This window comes from Manis javanica, chromosome 15, assembly GCF_040802235.1.
Source record: "Manis javanica isolate MJ-LG chromosome 15, MJ_LKY, whole genome shotgun sequence".
Classification (NCBI taxonomy): Eukaryota; Metazoa; Chordata; class Mammalia; order Pholidota; family Manidae; genus Manis; species Manis javanica.
Window position 1 is genome coordinate 77833576 of NC_133170.1, and position 19221 is coordinate 77852796.

At 53.0% G+C, this 19221-nt stretch overlaps 3 protein-coding genes across 9 annotated transcripts in view; 2 read left to right on the forward strand and 1 right to left on the reverse strand.

The window, feature by feature from the left end:
• Nucleotides 1-2801, forward strand: part of ACACB (acetyl-CoA carboxylase beta) — a 98241-nt gene extending 95440 nt beyond the window's left edge. For 2 of the 3 annotated variants that reach the window (XM_017664893.3, XM_017664896.3), the window contains 4 exons: nucleotides 394-548; nucleotides 1160-1330; nucleotides 1439-1575; nucleotides 2197-2801. In XM_017664893.3, coding sequence (XP_017520382.3) covers nucleotides 394-548; nucleotides 1160-1330; nucleotides 1439-1575; nucleotides 2197-2323 — 590 coding nt within the window. In that variant the 3' untranslated portion in view covers nucleotides 2324-2801. The remainder of the gene's footprint in view (nucleotides 1-393; nucleotides 549-1159; nucleotides 1331-1438; nucleotides 1576-2196) is intronic. The other variant, XM_017664895.3, reaches the window with a different exon arrangement.
• A 4913-nt stretch (nucleotides 2802-7714) lies between these two features.
• The window catches only part of MYO1H (myosin IH), a 134944-nt gene continuing 123437 nt past the window's right edge, over nucleotides 7715-19221 (forward strand). Inside the window, exons 1-2 of the mRNA XM_017664909.3 lie at nucleotides 7715-7741; nucleotides 12306-12379. The gene's annotated coding sequence lies outside the window, so the exon portion shown is untranslated. The remainder of the gene's footprint in view (nucleotides 7742-12305; nucleotides 12380-19221) is intronic.
• FOXN4 (forkhead box N4) overlaps nucleotides 7980-19221 on the reverse strand; it is a 28116-nt gene continuing 16874 nt past the window's right edge. The window contains exons 4-10 of one of the 5 annotated variants that reach the window (XM_037004295.2): nucleotides 17736-17860; nucleotides 17520-17630; nucleotides 17077-17204; nucleotides 16374-16470; nucleotides 15132-15339; nucleotides 12884-13258; nucleotides 7980-11856 (exon numbers count right to left, since the gene is read on the reverse strand). In XM_037004295.2, coding sequence (XP_036860190.2) covers nucleotides 11597-11856; nucleotides 12884-13258; nucleotides 15132-15339; nucleotides 16374-16470; nucleotides 17077-17204; nucleotides 17520-17630; nucleotides 17736-17860 — 1304 coding nt within the window. In that variant the 3' untranslated portion in view covers nucleotides 7980-11596. Of the gene's footprint in view, nucleotides 11857-12883; nucleotides 13259-15131; nucleotides 15340-16373; nucleotides 16471-17076; nucleotides 17205-17519; nucleotides 17861-19221 lie in introns of all 5 variants that reach the window. The other 4 variants (XM_073222516.1, XM_037004294.2, XM_073222515.1 and 1 more) reach the window with 4 other exon arrangements.

The window sequence follows — 19221 nt, forward strand, 5'->3', positions numbered from 1 at the left end:
TTCTTTAAATCTTTGATAGGAGGTTTTTAATACAAATTCATCTAATTTACTATATATAGGACTATTCCTGTTATCTGTTTCTTCTTAGGTGAGCTTTGGGAGTTTGTTGTATATTTCAAAGAATGTATTTGTTTCATCTAAATTGTTCAATTGGCATAGAGCTGTTTATAACAGTCTCTTATTATAGTTTACAATTTGTATTAAAAAATAGTAATTGGTAGTGTCATATAGCACAGCTTTGATAAAAGGGGCAAATTTAAAGTTGCATGTGCAATGCTGTTTCCCCCTTGTGAGTGTGTTTTGGGGATTGTATGAGCAACTGGATTTAGGGGGACCATCACAGAGAAAGCTTAGGCCTGTCCTGCAAACCTTGCTCTGGGCGCTTGCCTGCAGGAACGCCTGAGCTGTCCGACAAGGACCGCAAGGACCTGGAGGGCCAGCTGAAGGCCCGGGAGGACCTGCTGCTGCCCATGTACCACCAGGTGGCGGTGCACTTTGCTGACCTCCACGACATGCCTGACAGGTTGCTGGAGAAGAGCATCATCTCAGTAAGAGCCTGAGGCTGCAGGGCCCAGTGTGCACGGCCCATCCGAAGGGCACCAGCTTTCCAACACACGGAGTAGATTTGGGCTCAAACACTGCACGTTAGAATCATCCAGGGAGCTTTAAAAATTCCCAGTGCTCTGGTGACTTTCCAAACCAATTAAATCAAAATGTCTGGGGGTGGGAGCCAGGCATCAGTATTTTTTCAAATCCTCAAGTGATTCCAATAGGCAACAAGATCTGGGAACCTCCAGCCTGACTTCTGTTTGTGACTGTAACTGCCGGGCTAGATTTGGGGACCACTACTACCCCCCCCTGCTTTCACCCATCACCGTCACAGCCCTGTCCTACTGCCCCACCCCTGAGAGGACCTCCCGCAGTCTTCCACCACCCCTGTGTCCAGAGCTCCTTTCCAGCTGATGCGAGCCTTCCATGCCTCTGGCAAGCCAGTCTAGAGGCCTGACAAAGTCCCAGCTCTGCCACTGCCTGGAAGGCGCCTCAGCTTCCTGGGCTGTAAAGTGATCACAGAGCCTGCACCCAGTGTGGGGCCGGGTCCCAGGCAGTGTCCTGCATCTCCTGCGCCTTCCTGGGGCTCAGACCTGGGGCTTGCCCGCAGGATGTCCTGGAGTGGAAGACCTCCCGCACCACTCTGTACTGGCGTCTGCGCCGCCTCCTGCTGGAGGAGCAGGTCAGGCAGGAGATCCTGCGGGCCAGCAGCGAGCTGAGCCACGCGCACATCCAGTCCATGCTGCGCCGCTGGTTTGTGGAGTCCGAGGGGGCCGTCAAGGTGGGCCTGGGGTGGAGCCGGGGCCGGGGCTGGGTACATGCCATGGGGGATGAGGGCTGGCCTGTCCCACAGTGGGGACCCCCTCTGAGGTCGGCTACCCTTCCCCAGGCCTACCTGTGGGACAACAACCAGATGGTGGTGCAGTGGCTGGAGCAGCACTGGCAGGCGGGGGACAGCCTGCACTCCACCATCCGTGAGAACATCGGGTACCTCAGAAGGGACTCCACCCGCAAGACCATCCAGGGGTGAGTGGCCCCTGGCCCACCCACCCATCCCTGACCCTTACTGGCAAGTCCCGGAGCCGGGATTCGCCTCCAGCCTCCTGACCAACTGTGCTATGACCACACGAATCCTTCACGCTGCGTGGTCGCCGGGCCTCGGGTGCTGGGTCCACAGCTCAGGACTCCATTCCTTGTGGGAGTATAAAGGGAGCTTGTGCAGGGTCGTGGCTAGAGTGTGTTTGGCACCCCCGGCCTTAGGCTGCTTGCCCCATTTGGCATCAGCCTCTCTGGAGGCCTTCTCCCTGCATTGCCACGACTCTCCTCTGAGGCAGGTAGTGGGTCACGTGGGACCCCGTTTGGTGACTGAAGCTGAGATTCAGGGGAAGTGCTGTTTGTTCAAGTCATGCGCTGAGTGACCAGCAGGGTCCTCTGTCATTTCTCAAGCCTTCTGATCCCCGAGCCATATCCCCTCCTGCCCCACGGGACTGTCCCCTATGAGGTGACCACAGCAGGAGATTCGGGAGCTCTGGGTTGTTGGCCCCCAGGAATGTGACAGGCACTGCACAGGGATTCGAGGGGCCACCCTAGGGCCCATTGAACTTAATGGTAGGAATGACCCCAAACCTTCTCTCCTGTCCTCTGCAGCCTGGTTCAAGAAAACCCTGAGGTGGCTGTGGACTGCATAGTATACATGAGCCAGTTCCTCAGCCCGACTGAGCGGACCCAAGTCATTCACCTCCTGTCCACCATGGACAGCCCAGCCTCCACCTGACCTGGCCCCCCAAAGCAGGACCACGGGCCAGAGAAACCATGCCAACCCGCCGACCACACACGGGCCCTCACTGGGACCTTGGGGGGTTGCCTTAAGAAAAAAAGATCCTGGGCATTCCTGCAGGGCTGCAGGCCCCCAGCTTACGTCTGTCTCAATAAAAGACCCCGGAGCACCTCCTTCCAAGCAGCAGCAGCCTCCTTCCGTGACTGGGAAGTGGGTTCTGTCTTATGTCTTGGGACAGCATTTTTGCTGCATCCCCGGATCAGCAGGACGCAACACCCCCGCCCCCCACTCCATTTGCCTTGGCCTTCCAGTGCCTGGCATGCAGGATCTAGGTGTTCTTCCCATGCTCGTATTGTATCAGATCATGGAATCTTTTATTTTTTTACTCTGAGACCAACTCTGGATGTAAGCATCTTAAATATTTCAGCAGAATAAACAGGCCAAGGGAAGAAATACAGATATAAGAAAAACCTTATTTTTGTAATGATGCTGATTTGCATGCTGGCAAGTCATCCACAGAAGGGTATAGATGATTTTTTATTAAGAGCATCAAATGGTATTTTGTTCCCCAAATGGCCCCTAGTGAATCACTAGGAATGTCCTGTTGGCAGACCATGTTTAATCCTTATTAGCAGAGATTCTCTTTTGAAGAGGGAGAGAGTAAGATGAGCAGAATTTCCTGGCGGTAAGCTCCAGGGCACTTGGAGGCTGCTTCTACGTGGCTCACAGCCCTCCGCCCTGCCTTCGCTCCCAGGAGAACAAGGACCAGCCCCCTCCCCAGTCACGTGCCCTCCTGCCCGGGCTGGGAGCTCCGAGGCAGAAGGGAAGCCTTCGCAAACTCACAGCCCCACTTGCCTACAAACGTCCCTGCTGTGATCGCCACCAACCCCTCGGAGGGCCCATTCAGGCCACCATCACCCCCTTGCCAGGCAAAGCTGTTGGTTCCCAGGGACCCGACCGCGCCCATTTGCTCGGGGAGGCCTTCGCGACTCGCACAGCAGCACCTGGCGCTGAAGGCGGCAGAGTCAGCATGACGGGTCCCTGTCACCAGCGATGGGGGGATGTGGCCCTTCTCTGCTGCTGTGCCGGGCAGTTTGTGTGAGGACACCGTGTTACGCCTGGCCAGTTTGGAGGCCAACAGGGTTGCCCAGGTAAGCCCCACCAGCTGGAGTGCTGGAGGATGTCTGAGTTTACGAAGTCTGGTCATCAGCCAGTGACAGCTCTGGCAGATGAAGGTGGCACGGGGCAGTCAGGAAGGTGAGCTATCTGTTCTACCCTGCAGCCAGTGGGCTGGGGGAGTCCATGCTGCTTTGGGAACCTATCATTTTGTGTGTGGGCAGGCCCTTGGTTCGGGAGGGAAACTCCATTCATGGCTAGCTGCTACCCAGGAGCCGTGGGCGGGAGAACCTCCCAGGGGATGTGTGGAATAAAGCATTTTTTAAAGAAAGCACTTTGGCCTTGACTTACTGTCTGGGACAGGAAAGGCCTGCGGCCTCCTGCACCAGCTGAGATCTTGAGCAAGCCCCCATCTCGGAAGGACAGAGTTCTGCGTCAGGTTCATATCCCAAAGGCCACAGGGGACTACTTAGCCTTTTCCGCTTGATTTCAAATACAGACATAAGTGGCTGTCTGCCGGCCGAGGATACTGAGTTCACCCCATTGGAGACAGCTGCTGGTGGCTTCCCTGATGACGTTCCTTGCACGGGGACTTAGCACAGGTGTCTCCAGCGAAAGGAGAAAGGAGCAGACCCCTGAGTGTGGACGGAGGCTTTGGTGGGCAGCTCGGGTCCAAACTGAAAGCTCAGGGCAATGGCCGCAGGCTGTGTGCAACGCCCTGGCCTCGTCCCACACAACCCTCACGAGCCTCCGAGGTGCGTGCTACTCCACCCTCATCTTTATAGACAGGAAAACCCAGCTCAGAGATGAACACACTTGCCCAAGGTCAAGCTGGGAAGAGGCGAGGCCCGGCATCCAGGCTGAGGCAGACCCAGTCCACTATGTGTGATTCCCTTAAATCCTGAACCGTTCCAAGGGTTACGTCCTGCGGTGCGGGGACGCCGCAGACCAGGCCCCACTCCTTCCCTCTCTCCCTGGCTAACGCAGCCAATGTCGCCATTCAGATCCTCCTCAAGATCTCACTTCCCTGCCTCACACTGGGACGACCTGCCCTATATCCTTTCACCAAAGTCTCTCCCTCGATCAGCAGTTCTGGTTCCCCCAAACCACTCCGATGAACCCCATGTCCTCGTACATACAGCTTTTCCAGGTCATGAGTGTGAGGTGCTGCCAAACGTGGCACCCCCCTGCTGAGTCACCCCAGCTTCTGCCCCTTCCTTTGACCTCTACTTCATTTTCATTCTCAGCTCCAAGAGTCAGTTGGCCTTTATTCCAGGGTCATTTTTTCCTTATACAAAATTCTCTAAACACCGAAAAGTTGGATTTATTTACAGCAGACTCCAGATTACCCACCATCTGACACTGTCACAGACACGGTCCTCTTGTATCGGCTTCACTGCCTGTCGGTCCATCTGTCCATCCCTTTGTCAATCTCTTCATCCATTCTTTTATTTTCTTTTCTCGATCCATTCTTATGTTGACACATTTCAGAGCAAATTGTAGGCATTAGCATACTTCTCTAGGGTTATTCTTTTCACTTCAAGACACTTTTTTCTTTAAATCACTTCCTGAGCTTATCTGCAGCCACCGAGAATGACAGAGCTGTGTTGAGACGAAGCGGCCAGCTGTGTGGCTGGAGAGGGATTCTCTACCTTGCAGTGCATGTGGCCCCAGCTAGGTAGTTTCATCGTTATTTATCAAGCATGTACTCTCTGCCAAGCATCATGTGAGGGGGCTCAGCCATGAGCAAGGCAGCCTACTCCTGCCCTAGGGAGCTGACGTCCAGGTTTCCCAACAGCTGTTAGTGGTTAATCACACGGAGACCTCAAAGGTCGTAAGTACTCAAAACAGTTTTAAATCCACAAATGTCAAAATGTGTTTTGATGTCCTGTTTCTTTCAGAGACAGGTCCACCTTTCAAGATCCCTGTGATAGGTATGCGATGAAAGGAACTAGGTTCACCCAGACAGACCACAGGAAGTTTCCCCAAATGACCACCAGGCACAGGAAAGTCTGTGTAAACTAGTGTGGGCACCCCACCCACTCGGCTTTGCTCATGCAACTGATGCTCTGACCCATGCCAGGGCTCTCTGCCAGGAATCTACCCTCCATAATGCATCCTCTGCTCAGCAGCCAGAGGATCTACCCCAAATGCTTTCTTGCTCTAAATGCACCAGGACAAAGGTCTTACTCCATCCCATAAAGCCTGGCATGAGCCAATCCCAGCCCCCACTCCTCTCCCACTGAGCCTGTCATCACCCACCAACCAGACTCAATTGTCAGTTCACCTCTTGTTCACCTCCAGGTGACTACAGATGGGTTCTGCTAGAAACACTTCCCCTTGGCCTTTGCCTGGCTGACTCCTATTCATCCCTCAAAACCCAACTCAGATGATGCTTCCTCAGAGCAGCCTTCCCTGACCACTTCTGCAGTGGGTTAGGAGCCCATCCTCTAGTCCCACAGCCTCTGTGCTCCCACTTTTGTATACTGTATATGAAATGTGGATTTGAAAGTGAAAGGTATACTTAGAGAGCCCTCTGGCTGCTGAGCTGAGGGTGGATTTTGGAGAGCAGTCTACTGGCAGAGAGATGGTCCCCTTCTGGAAGATGAAGTAAAAGGCTGCACGTTAGCTTGTATCTGGTGATCCCCTAACTTATGGGGTATATCTGAGTGGCATCACATCCAGAAGCAAAGGGCAGGGACCTAGAATCTTTTTTTTTTTTTATTGTGGTAAAATAGTCATAATGTGAAATTTTTAAGTGTACAGTTCAGAGGTATTAAGTAAATTCATGTTGTGCAACCATCACCACCATCCATTTCCAGAACATTTTCGTCTTCCTAAATGGTAACTGCGTCTGTTAACTCCTATTTCCCTCTTCCCTGTGGTGGGCAGCCCGTGCCAACCACCATCTCCTTTCTGTCTACGAATCCATCTGCTCCAGGAGCCTCATGTATGTGAAATCACCCAGTGTTTGCCTTTGTCTTACTGCATCCGCATGAAGTCCTCCTGGATCACGCATTTTGTAGCATGTGTCAGAACTTCCTTTACAAGGCTGGATAACACTCCACTGCACGTATGTACCACTGTCATAGTTTGGGCTGCTATCACAAGGGGCCACTAACTGCGTGGCTGATAAACAACAGAAATGCATTGCTGAAGGCTCTGGAGACTGGAAGTCCCGATCAGGGTGCTGATAAGGCCGGGTGGGGCCCTCTTCTGGGTGGCAGACTCCTCGTTGTGCCCTCACTCGGCAGAGGGGGCAGGGAGCTCTCTGGAGTCTGTTACAAGGGCACTCATCCCATTCATGGGGGCTCCACCCTCGCGGCCTCATCGCCTCCCAAAGGCCCCGCCTGCCTCTGCCACACACAAACATTCAGACCACATTTTGCTTATCCATTCGCCCATCAGTGGACAGTTGGGCTGCTTCTGCCTTTCGGCCGCTGTGAATAAAGCTGCTGTGAACGTGGGTGTGCAAATACCTATTCGAGTTCCAGCTTTCACTTCTTTGGGGTAAATACCCAGATGTGGAATTGCGGGATGGCAATTCTGTGTTTTTAGTTTTTGAGGAACCTCTACCCTGTTTTCCACAGGGGCGACACCATCTTATAGTCCCACCAACGGTGCACAAGAGCTCTGATTTCTCCACACCCTCCTCCACACTTCCTGTGTGTGTGTGTTTATAGTAACCATCCTAATGGGTGGAGTAAAAATTAGAAGTAATTTTTACTCAAAAGCCATTGAACCTTTTTGCTTGCATCCCTCAAACGTCATAGACAGGATATGCAGACCCCATCTGTGAGCCTTTAAATCCGGGATTCCTCGGCCTCTGCTTCCACTTGCCCCGCCCACCCACTGCTCCTGTCCGGCTGCCCTGCCTCCCTTCTTTCTGAAGAGGAAGCTGCCCACGTTTCATCTGCCAGCTTGGTTTTGTCCTACTACCCCTGGGCTCAGGCGGCTGAGACTCCAGAGATGAAAGGCTCAGCATCCTCAGAGGAACAGCCTTTACACAACCAGCATTGCCCAGAGGCTCCATCCCCTCCTCTCCCACTTCTGCTCATTTATTCCTTTCCCTAAACCTCCACCAGCTGCCCTTCGGGTGCAAACACAACAGCAGGCAGCGAGGTGTTGTGGAAGAGGCTGGTTGATTTACGGACCTGAGCTTAAGCCTCTGCTGTGTAATCTCGGAGTTTTTGCTCCTCTTCCAACCAGCAAGCACATGGCGTCAGCTCGCTCGCTGACATGGATTATAGTCAGTGGGGAAGCAGAGAGTCGTTGGAACCAAATCTCTACCAATCACAGGTAAGCTTCCTAGCCTCTCTGAGCATCAGTTTCTTCTCTAAAATAGGGGTGCTGGTTCTCTACAGCTGCTGTAACAACACAAACAGGGGCATGAAACAACACAGATTTATTCTCTTACAGTTCTGGGGGTTGGAAGTCCCAAATAGGTCTCACTGGACTAACACCAGGGTAATGGCAGGGCTGCGGTCCCCCGGAGGGTTCTAAGGTGTCTTGCCAATGGGTTTCAGCCCCCAGCAAGTTCGCTGCGGATTCTGTGTAACCAAAGAAATGACAGTGGAACGTTTCTTTGGGGTAAAGGGGTTTATTACCCGGCTTGTTCTCCCAACGGTAGGTCGAGCGCCAGCATCTCAGCTTCCCCCCAGAGCACTGGGCCAGCACTCTGAATAGCACAATAACAGCTTATTGTCTAAAGGTGTGGAAGCGGTAGCCTAGCAACAGGCCATTCACATCATCAGGTGGTTTAAGTTCAGTGAGGATTCTGGCCATAGGAACCCCAACTTCCCCACATAAGGGCATCGGTTTTGTTTGCTTTATTTCGCTTCTGGAGGCTGCATTCGTCCTTCAGAGCCAACCAGTAGAGTCTTCAGAGCTGACAGCGCCCCTCTGGATTCTTCCCTCTCTTCACATTGAGTCCACCTGGATAATCCAGGTGCGTCCCTGTTTTAAGGGCAGCTAATGAGCAACTTTAATGCCACCTACTACCTTAATGCCCCTTGCCATGTAACAAAGTCACAGGTGCTAGGGACTAGGACATGGCCACCGTGGGGACCATTCTGCCTACACCGGCAGCATTCCCCTGTGGGGAGCAGGAGGAATAAATGAGGTAAGCCAAGCCACAGTGCACGCAGCATGGAGCAAGCGCATACACGTCAGCCTGTGCTGGTTTCTTGTTGGAATGTGGATAATTTCTCATGGTGAGGAGAGAAAAGCTGCATGATCACAAGCTCGGAGACTCAGTTTTCTCATCTGGGAAATGGGACCATCCCACTGACTGGGGGTTGTGCTGTTTCAGGGAGTTGAACTTGGTGCAGCACACAGCTGGTACTCAAAGGGCAGAGATTAGGATTTTGCTCCTATTAGTTGCCCAGCTGCAGAGGGACCTCAGTGAAGCCTCATCGCCCGGGTCTCCCCATGCTTGCTTCTCGCGTCAGCTTGCTCCCTGCCCAGGTGGGGCTCTGGTGTGGCTGGGGCTGTTGCCCACAGCTTGTGAGCCTGTGACCTTCGCATTTTTGCTTCGACCCTGTGCATACCTGGCGCCACTTGCCTGTGCTAAGAAATGGTTGTCAGATCTGGGTAAGGGCTCCCCAGCCCTCTCCAGCCACTCAGGCTTCATCCTCCCAGTCTAGCACCCCAGGAGGAGGATGCCCCTGTCCTGTAGCTTCTAGAGTCCCCAGGTGATGCTTATTGGCTGTGGGCTCCTGTCCCCTAACCGAGCCGATCACTGGGGGTGGCTGGGGACTGTGATACTATTTTGGGCTGGGCTTGGGTCACAGTGGGGCCTGAAGCCAAGCTGAGGAGGGGGTGCTACAGGCACCCTCTCCCTGCTACCTGCCTGGTCTCCCCTGAGATAAGGCCTCACGCAGCACTTCCTGATACCTGCACCCCGCCAGCCCCATGATCCCCTAACCCTTCCTTACTAATCATTGCATGTGTGTGAATCTGATTTCCCCAGTGAGGCTACAAGCCACTTCTTGGGGGGGGCTGAAGAGTTCGACGGACTCCTAATTGATATACCCTTTTGCTGTTACCTTGGATGGCAAGTCACCTCCTTTGTTCCTCTGAGCCTCAGGTTCTTTATCTGCAAAATGGGCATATTAACTAGGCCCTGCCTCTTAGGATTGTTGCAAAGATTGAGCTAATGAACAGCAGTGACTAGCCCAGGGCCCGGTGCCGAGAAGGACTCATCTCCTACCTTGTTCCCTTCCGGAGTTTGCACCAAAGAGGCAGCATGGAATGGCACCCCTGGGCTCCGCGGCTCTGGAGCCTGGCACACAGATGTGGTCCTGCCCCTTCACCTGTCCCCGAGACCTACCAACTCCTGAGCCTCCACTTTCTGAGCGATAAATGGAGTTCACATGCCAGCCTGAGACAATGCCTGTCTAGAGCCTGGCACTGAGGGACCGCGAATGGCAACTCTGCTAATTTTATGGATGATAACAACCCCTCCGTTTCCAGTGTGATGGGAGCCAGGTAACAGAGACCTGAGTTCAGTGTTGCTGTTGTGTTGCCTCTCTGGGCCTCAGTTTCCCCATCTATTAGTGGGAGTCTCCCCTGTGAGGGGCGGGTGGCACACCTCCCTCTGAATCACAGAGCCGCCGTTCAGCCTTTATTAACAGAAGTCCGCTCTCCTACGCCACACTCAGAGTCTCTGTATCCCTTAAACATGACTCTTCATTAACAACAGACACCTTAACTTATCAGGGGTCATGTCACACAGGCAGCTGAGCAGGGCTGGCCAGATGGGCAGCACCAGGCTGTGTCTGAGGATGACAGATGCTCGGTGGAAAGTTCCAGAAACAGGAGTACTTACAAATGGCCTTTCAAGACAGGCCTAAATACCAAAGCTCCCTGGCTGGCTGACTGGATGAATTGAAAAATTCTGTCCTCAGGGCTTGGGAACTCAGAGCCAAGCCCCTAGCTGGTCAAGCGTGGACAGTGTTGTAAGCCACCACTGCAGTGTTTCTGTTTCAGTGTAGCTGGAAGACTCCTGGTTGCCTTCTCTTTCCCCAGTCCACTAACCCAGCTGTCCACAGAACCCGCCACTTGGAAAACTGGGACTTGGCAATGAGAAAAAAATATATACAAATGGCCGTGGGGCAGTGGCTAGGCAGACGCGAACCTGTGCTGCCCCTGCGCCGGCTGCCACTGGCTGCGGGAAACCGCTCTTCTTTCCGTCAGGAGTGCCTTAAGATCCAGTACAAAGAGACCCCCCGGGATCCCTTCCATTCCCATCCTGCTTTGCCTTAGAAAGCTCCAGAACCCCAAACTATGGCTCCTTGCCTTGCCTCTTAGGCGTACATGGGAAGAGATCTGAATCATGATTGAGCAGTTAGAAAATAACTGGTCTCAGATTTTTAACAATGTGTTTGATAGTATTGGAAGTGCTTGTTCTAAAAAGCAGCCCAAGTCTGCAGAGGGTGGAAGAGCCAGTGGAAGATGCAAGTCATTGATGATTTAGGTGTTAGGATTGCAAGGGTGTGGGGAGGGGCCTGGGAGTCTCAGTCCAGGGGCCACGGGCGGGGTTTGAACAGCTTGTGTGGATGGGCTCCAATAAATATAAATAAATGTACACAAGGTCACAGTGCCTGGCAGGGCCAGGGGATCTGCTCTGTGATGGTCTGACAGGCTACTGGAGAAGTGGGCCTGGAGGCCGCAGGGGGAACCCATTTCAGAGTTCAGCCTGTCTGTCAAAAGGTCTGCCAGCTGCTCCCAGCCTCAGGGCCTGTCCGCTGGAGGCTAAGGAGGAGGTTTCATCCCAGAAGAATAAATTAAAGGGCCCTCCAGCCGGGGTGTTTCCCCGGCACACCAGTGAGTCCCGAAGCAGGCAGCAGGTCGCTGGGAGCACAGCTGGGAACCAGGCTGGAGATGGCGTGTCTCAGGTCTGGGAGGAGGGTCAGGGGGCTGGGGAGTCCAGGATGCCTGTCCACCCTCTGTCCTCCCGACTGGGGAGGCCTCAAGGCTCCCAGTGGAGGTGTGAGGGCCAGGGGCGCCGACAGGAACTGCTTGCCTGTAAGCCAGCAGCCCCACCAAAGTTTCAGAGGCCTGTGGGGACAGGAGGGGCCTTGCTTCTGGGAACACTTGGCTGGGTGGGCGCTCTGCCTGGGCCCCGGTTCCAGGGCAGGCAAGGCTCTTGGCTCAAAGCAGGGCTATGGGCTTGTTGCCCTGGGCACCTAGGTACTGAGAGGAGGAGGTGGCAACTGACGCGGGTACGCTATCTGGGGTCGAGTATGCAGTGTAGAGCCCTGTCACCTGCAAGTCTGGGAAGGACTGGTCACTGCTGCCAGGAATGGGGGTCAGGCCCGAGGCCCCGAGGTCACAGCCAAGTGGGGAGTCTCCGAAGGCCCCCAGCGTGTCCAGACTGAAGCCCTCCTCCTTCATCTCCTCCCAGAGGTTTCCTTTCAAAGACAAAAGCATTCAGGTGAGCTGGCTTCATGCCAAACAGGTGTGAGTTTGAATCCCATGTGTGGGGCTTAAGTCAGGTGTCGCACAAGGAGAGCAAGGGGCAGCCAGAGTTCTGGCCCTGGCCCCACCCTTCCCACTGGGTGTCCTTGGGGATGGTGTTGGCATCTCGGAGCCTCAGTGTCCTTGGGGAGAAATGCAGATGACCAGGGAAACCACCCAAGGCCTGAATGAGGGGAGGTGTGGAGAGCACTTGGCTCTCACTAAGTGGTGCCCTCAAGGTCAAGGCAGGGGACAGACCAATGGTCTCCCTCTCCTCAGCACAGCCTAACTACACAAAAATCCTGGGGGAGAGGCAGGGAGGCTCTAACATACCTATTTCACAGCTCTAACTCCCTGACTAGCTAACTACCTAACCTGCTAACTCGTCCATTTCCCTCTCTAGACACAGAACTTGAGGATGGAGCAGGTCGTGGCCATTGGCTGGCACACAGTAGGTGCACCAGTGTTGCCGAATGGGTAAGTCATGGAACCTGAACTTCCCTTGTTCATTCGTTCATTCATTCATTCAGTTCCCACATATGGAGGATGACCATGTGGCAGGATGCAGGGCAGCATGTGGCCTGGCATGAGGTTGGCACATGCACGTTGTGGTTACTGAGTAAAAGTTGGGGGTCAGACGGACCTGTTGAAATCCTGGCTCTGCCACCTACTAGCCAGCTGACTGTGGGCCAGTGACTGAACTTTGCCTCAGTTTCTCATCAGCAGAGTGGGGATGTGAAATGGCAGTGGCCTCATAGGACTGCTCCAGGGTGAGATGGGATGGTGCCTGGTACACAGTAAGTGCTCATTCCATGCTTGCTGTGATTCCCCCACTATTAGGTAGTTGGGAAGTGTTTGTGGAGGAATGAGCAGAGGGGTAGATGCAGACAGCCCTCCTCTCCGTCACCCTCCTCCGTCTCTCTGGTCCCCAAACCCCCCCGTCCCCCTTCTATTCCCATCACCCGTTTCCTCCAGCCTCACCCTGCAGGGCAAAGTCTATGATGCTGGGGTCCAGGGCATCCACCTCGGTGTTCATGTCGGTGCTGATGTTGATGAAGTCCGCAGGCGCCCTTCCCATGGCGGGCTGGGGCAGGGGGCTGGGGCTCAGCTCCGGCAGGGTGTGCAGGGGTGGGGTCTGAGCCAGTGCAGGAGAGTCCGGGGCGAGATGTGCCTGGGGCTGGACCTGGTGGTGCAAGGGGACCGACTGCAGGGACAGGGTCATCAGTGGTTGGGGTGGGAGCTGGGAGACAGGTAGGCAGCCATGCACCATGGCCACAGTGGTTGCATGGGTCAACACGGGGACCTCAGGGCGTCGGCAGCTCTCCGGTCGGTCTGAGATCAGCTTGTCCAGCTCCTCTGCAGGCAAGTGGGAGAGGTCACTCAGAGCCACCCTGCAGTTCCCAGGCCCCAATGTCACCACCTGTGTGGCCGTGGCAAGCCTCTTGGACTCTGAACGTCAGTCTTTTCATCTAAGGATGGCATCATACACTCTGCACAGAGTTGTAGAAATGTAAAGAAATCACACATTGTATAGGGTCTTTGGGAAATCAGAGGAGCCTCAGATGATAACAACAGCTCCTCTCATCGGGACAGTGCCCACAGGACAGTACTATCACTCTGGGGCTTCACTTGAACTTCCTAACAGCCTTGTGAGGGGAGGCAAGGCAGTGACTACAAATCCCAGGAGACTGGGGCAAAGCTTATTAACAGGCAAGTGGTCCTAGTCACTCCCTGCCACTGAAGAGACATTAAGTGTGGCTGTGGGCTGAGAAATGGAGCCTCCTTCATGCTCCTGGATATAAACCAGACTGAAATGACTCTGAAAGTATTTCTGTTGTTGGCTGTGTCTCATTGAATGTAACACCAGTTTGAGACGGGACCATTAAGGTTCCAGGATCTATTTGGGTTGGACCCATTTAAAAAATGAGGACACTTGAAATCGAGACGGTGAAACGGCCTGCCCCAGACGTCACAGCAAGTCTGTGTCAGGGCGAGCCCTGCGCCTTGGACCAGACCCGGAGCTCCGCAGGGCGATGCTCGGCGGTGCTCCCTGGGCTCTTGGGTCCTGCTCGGCTCTTTCCTCTCTCTCTGGGATTCTCATCTCTGACCGGTACTCCTATCCTCTTTCCTACCCAAATCCATAGGCCCAGGCCAGATATTCCTAAGGCTGGGTGAAATTTGCCTCCTTTCACACATTCTCCATTCATATATCACTTGTCTGTTCCTTTCACATCTCTTAATTTTAAAAAAAGCAGATGCAGTATATTTGCCTACCATTAAAGTAATTCATGAATGGGGTGTAAAATTTGGAAAATATAGAAATGTGAAGAATATAAAATTATCAGCAGTCTCTCCATTCACAGGAAAGATATTTCTTCTAGTCTCTGTACACATGTGTGTATATACACATATATACATATATACATAAATGGGTGTGGATATATGTATATCTATATATACATGTATGTGTATGTATGTATTATATGTGTATACACACATGTACATGAATGGAATGGACATCCAGGCATTTTTAAATGTCATGCTGTGTATATTATTACCTCCTTTTCACTTATTGGGAGCATTTTTTTATATTCCAAAAATATTTTTATTCTAATACTTGCATAGTATGACGTATCTATCTAACTAATGCCCTATTGCGGGATGTCTAGATTGCTCTCAGTTTTTCACTATTAGAAATAATTTTGTGATGGGTAACTTTATTCATAAACCTCTTGCTCAAATTCTTTGATTTCCTCAGCATACATTGCCTGAAATAGAATAACCGAACCCACGAATTGGTACAGTTTGCAGGGTTTTGATATATGACTTTGCCCAGGAAAAGTTTAACTTACATTCCTGCCCGTCACACCTCAAGGTACCTGTTTCTCCACATCCTAGCCCACACTGGGTATTATTATTATTTTTTTAATTTTAAAAATCTGTGCCAACATGGTGATAGGAAAGTAAGAAAGCAATGTTATCCCACAGTTGTTCAGTTCAGCATTTTTGTGTGAGAAACTAGGGGTTGCTCAGTGAGATCCAACAGCTCTTCATGTTTCTGATCAGGCCTCAACTTCCCAGCCACTGGGTAGGGCATGCAGTGGGGGAGGGAAGCTCCCTAGGCATCCGTGTCCCCCGCCAGTGTGGCTGAGACTTGCAGCTGGCTGGGGGGATGCAGGCGGAGCAGGGCTGCACGGGGGGCGGCGCAGCGGGGAGCACCTGGCCTCACCGGGGTTGGCCATGCTCCTGCGGATGGCGGCCAGGTCCTTTCTCTTCCACTTGTGCATCTCCTCCTCCATCTTGTCGATGCGGGCCAGGTTCAGCGCCCACAGGCAGCCCTTGCGCGAGGAGCCACTCATCTTGTTCTCCACCTTCTCGAAGCACTTGTTCAGGGACAGGTTGTGCCGTACTGAGTTCTTCCAGCCGTCAGGGGCCGTCTGTGCGGGGGAAACGAGCATTCAGAGGACCCCTTCCCTTCAGAGAGCTCCCTTAACCCTTTGTCTCCAGGGGGATCTCAAACTCAGGCCTAGAGGGACAGGGAACAACAGTGGCAGTGGTAGAATGAGTATCCAACACTCAACCTTGAGTTGGGAAGACAAAAGAGAGTGGTGGGGACTGTGGCAAACTGGAGGGCCATGCCCTGATTAAAGGGGCAGCTGCACATCAGCTCCAGCCAATGGTTACTACATGGAGCAATACCCAGGGTGGCCAGATCTTCCTCTCTTTCTCTCCCACTCAGGAAGCAAGCAAGATGATGCTAATACATGCATAACTGGCAGAGTGTATTAAATGCAAATCATCTTCAAATACTTACAATGCACCATATACCCTATTCATTTCCACTTTCCCTCACTCCCCCCACCACCTTTCTATTACACACACACACACTCTCTCTCACTCTCTCTCTCTCTCTCTCTCTCTCTCTCTCTCTCTGCTATAATATTTCTGCTAAGGATACTGTCCAGACCGGGGACTCCAAGTCTGTTACCCTCTGATCAGTTGCTCCTTTGTGTGCTTTGATGCCAACAGGGAAGATATTACTAATGGCCAACCATGTGCCAGGAGCTACGAGGCTATGAGGCCCTTTACATTCAGAATCCTCACTAACTTTGCCAGGTGGGTATTATTCTCCCCATCTTACAGATGAGGAAACTGAGGTGCAGAGAGCAAAGGCTGTCGTCAGGTCTGTGTTTTGCATCATTAGGTTTTACTAGGTTGCCCCTCTACCCTTTGCCCCTTGGGATGCCTGATGAGCTCCTCTTCCTCCTTCAGAGCCCAGCTCAAGTGTCCCCTTCCCTTCCTGGATTTCTTTGCCCATGTCTGTGGGAGTGTACACAGACAGGCACCTATGGACATAACAGGGGGCCTAAAGGGTGGCTCAGTTTGGCCTGGGACCAGTCCTGGGTTCTGGCAATGCCACGGGAGGCCAGAGAAGCTCCAGCCCCCCCCACCCTGGGCTGGGACCCTTCACCTTAAAGTAGGGGAAGTGCTCCTTCATGAAGCTGTAGATCTCGCTCACCGGCAGGCTGCCTGTCTTGCTGTTCTTCAGGGCCATGGCAATCAGACAGCTGGGGGCAAAAAGTGGGGCAGGCCGTGTGTGAAGGCATATTAGGCTAACAGTCCAAGGTCCCATCCAACAGGAAGGCTGCCCTTCTTGACCCCACTGGTACCAGCCCTGATAGTTTTAGCTCTCGATATCTCCTCATGGCCCTGCGTCTTTCCTATCCCCTGCCCTTCCCCTTTGACCCTGTGCTCAGCCATTGGTACTGATTTGAGACACCTTGTCTTTCTCTTTATCCTTTCCCCATAAATTAATTTCTATGAGCCTGTAAACTTTAGGCTGCTTCCCCCTTCCCCAAGCCCCTGTGAGGTACCCAATACTGTTATGTTGATGACCTTTTGCATCAGAGGGAACTGAGGCTCAGAGAGGTCAAGCCACTCCCCAAGGCCGCACAGCTTATGAATGATGGAGTGGAGCACTGAGCTCTGTGTCTGGGAGTTGACTGAGCACATGATAGCCCTTCTGAGAGTGGGGCCCACCTGAGTTCCCACCTTCCAAAACCTCCTGTTGGAAGTCTGGGCCTCCACACCAGGCTGCCCCCACAACCTCCACCTGAAGGCACCTTCCCACTTCTCCCCCAGGCCCCCAGGCCACAACCCACCCTGCACCTCACCTGTATGAGTAGATGGGCTTGGGGTAGTGTTTCGGGTGCAGCTCCTGAGATGAATGCATGGCCACGCGGGGCTGGGGGTAGAGAGGCCGTGCCCCAAATGGGGAGCCATAGAGGCCCACAGAAGGGCACTTCCACAGGCAGGGGCAGTGCGACGCAGAGAAGGGCAGAAAGAGCAACACTCACCCACTGTAGCCCACCCCGCCCACCCCAGTCTGCTTTTGAAGCGAGGGGAGGTTTACAGCCCATGGAGACAATCTTATCTCTGCCCAGTGCATAGTTTTGGGGGAACTAAATGAACAACCCCACCACATAACATGGGCATGGTGGAGAATGTTACCCCCATGTTCCAGATGGGTAAACTGAGGCTCACAAAGTTTCCCTAGCCAGCCCACACCAGGGGCATGTGCCTCTGAGTCCACGCCCTCACCCCACAGCCGCAGTACCTGCTGGGTGCCTGCGGGGAGTGGGAACTGTGGTTGGGAGGTGGGGGAGTACAGCTGTGGCAGGTCCTGCAGGCCAGATGAGGACTGGGCCACCACAGGGAGCTGGTTCATCTGCTGGGGCCGGGAGAGGGCAAGACAGAGGTCAGGATGGCGGTGGGGCACCCCAGTCCTGGAGGACACCCACCCCTGCTCCCCGGCCCATGTGGAGGCGCTTACACTGGCTCCGTGGCTGGCCATGGGGCCCAGGCCCAGCACGCCTGGGGAGGCTGTGCCAGCCAGGCCATGGAGCAGTGGACCTGGGGTGGCTCCCATATGCAGGTCAGCTGTCCTGGTTAAGGCACCTGCAGGAGTGAAGCACAGAAATGCCACTGGGCTGGAGGCATGGTGGCTGCAGACAAGGACATCTCAGTCCCTGGGACCCCCAGAGCAGGAGACTTCTCCTACCCTTGGGACCAGATGCTTAGTAGGTGCTCGGAAAATCTCTTCCCTGGGTGTAGTGGTGAAGTGGGTTCCTACCAGCTGTGTAACCTTGGGTCAGCCTCAGTTTCTCCATCTGTAGAATGGAGCTACTGAGGTTACCAACCTATACAGTTGTTGTGAGGCTTAAATGAGATAATGTCTATAATCTGATTAGCACATTGCTGAGCATGTGATAATATCTCAATAAATATGAGTCCATAATAGTAACAGTGATAAAGATATAGTTAATACATTGGTTTCTTGCCCTTCATGTAACTAAAACATCAATTTATTGTTCATCTCTCCTCAAAAACATGCCTTGGTTCCCCCCACTGCCTCTAGGTTTAGACCCAAATGCCTTTGTACCTTCCTTCCCCTTTGCCAAGCTCTGCTCTCCTGCCAAGGATTAGCTCAGGAATAACAGAAATACATACATACATACCCCCAATCCCATGCTGGGCCTGTGACAGACATTGCTAATCTATCCCATATTCTCCCTGCACCAGCCTGATTTTAGGCAGTCACCTCCAATCAAAAAAGTTGACCCGCAAGATGATCCTGCCCTGGGGTCATCTCTTCCAGGAAGCCTTCTGGGTCCCTGCCCCAGCTTGCCTCGAGTTCTGGCTGCTACCTGGGCTCATCCTTTGTGCCTTTGGTCTGTCTGCTTTATCCTCTTTGACCAGACCCAGACCCTCAGCTGCCTGAGAGCCAAAACCACATCTTACATGACTCAGGGGTGCAAACGCCTGGCAGAGTGACAGTAACACGTGTGGGGCAACACAGTAGAGAAGGCAACAGGTCAGAGAGGAAGGTACTTCCCTCAGGTCACACAGCTGTCCTCTGGAGGTTCTAGATCTGGGTTTGGCAAACTATGGCTAGCAGGCAAAATCCAGCCCACAGCACGTTTTTGTAAATAAAGCTTTATTAACGCACAACTGCACCCACCTGCAGGCTGTTTATGACTGGTTTTGTATGGCAACGACAGAGTCCAGTAGTTTCAGCCAAGACTGGATAGCCTATACAATCTAAAATACATACTACCCGGTCCTTTACAGAAGAAGTTTGCTGACTGCCGCTATAGATGTTTTAGCCAAGAACAATTTGCTCAATGAAAGAAATTCTCCTAGACAATAACTTTTCAACTACTGGTACTTCTCACATATTGTGACGATTGTATTTGTTGATTGTTTTTCTTCAGTGCTTTCTGTGTCTCTCAGCATTTAATCCACTTGCTATGACTGTA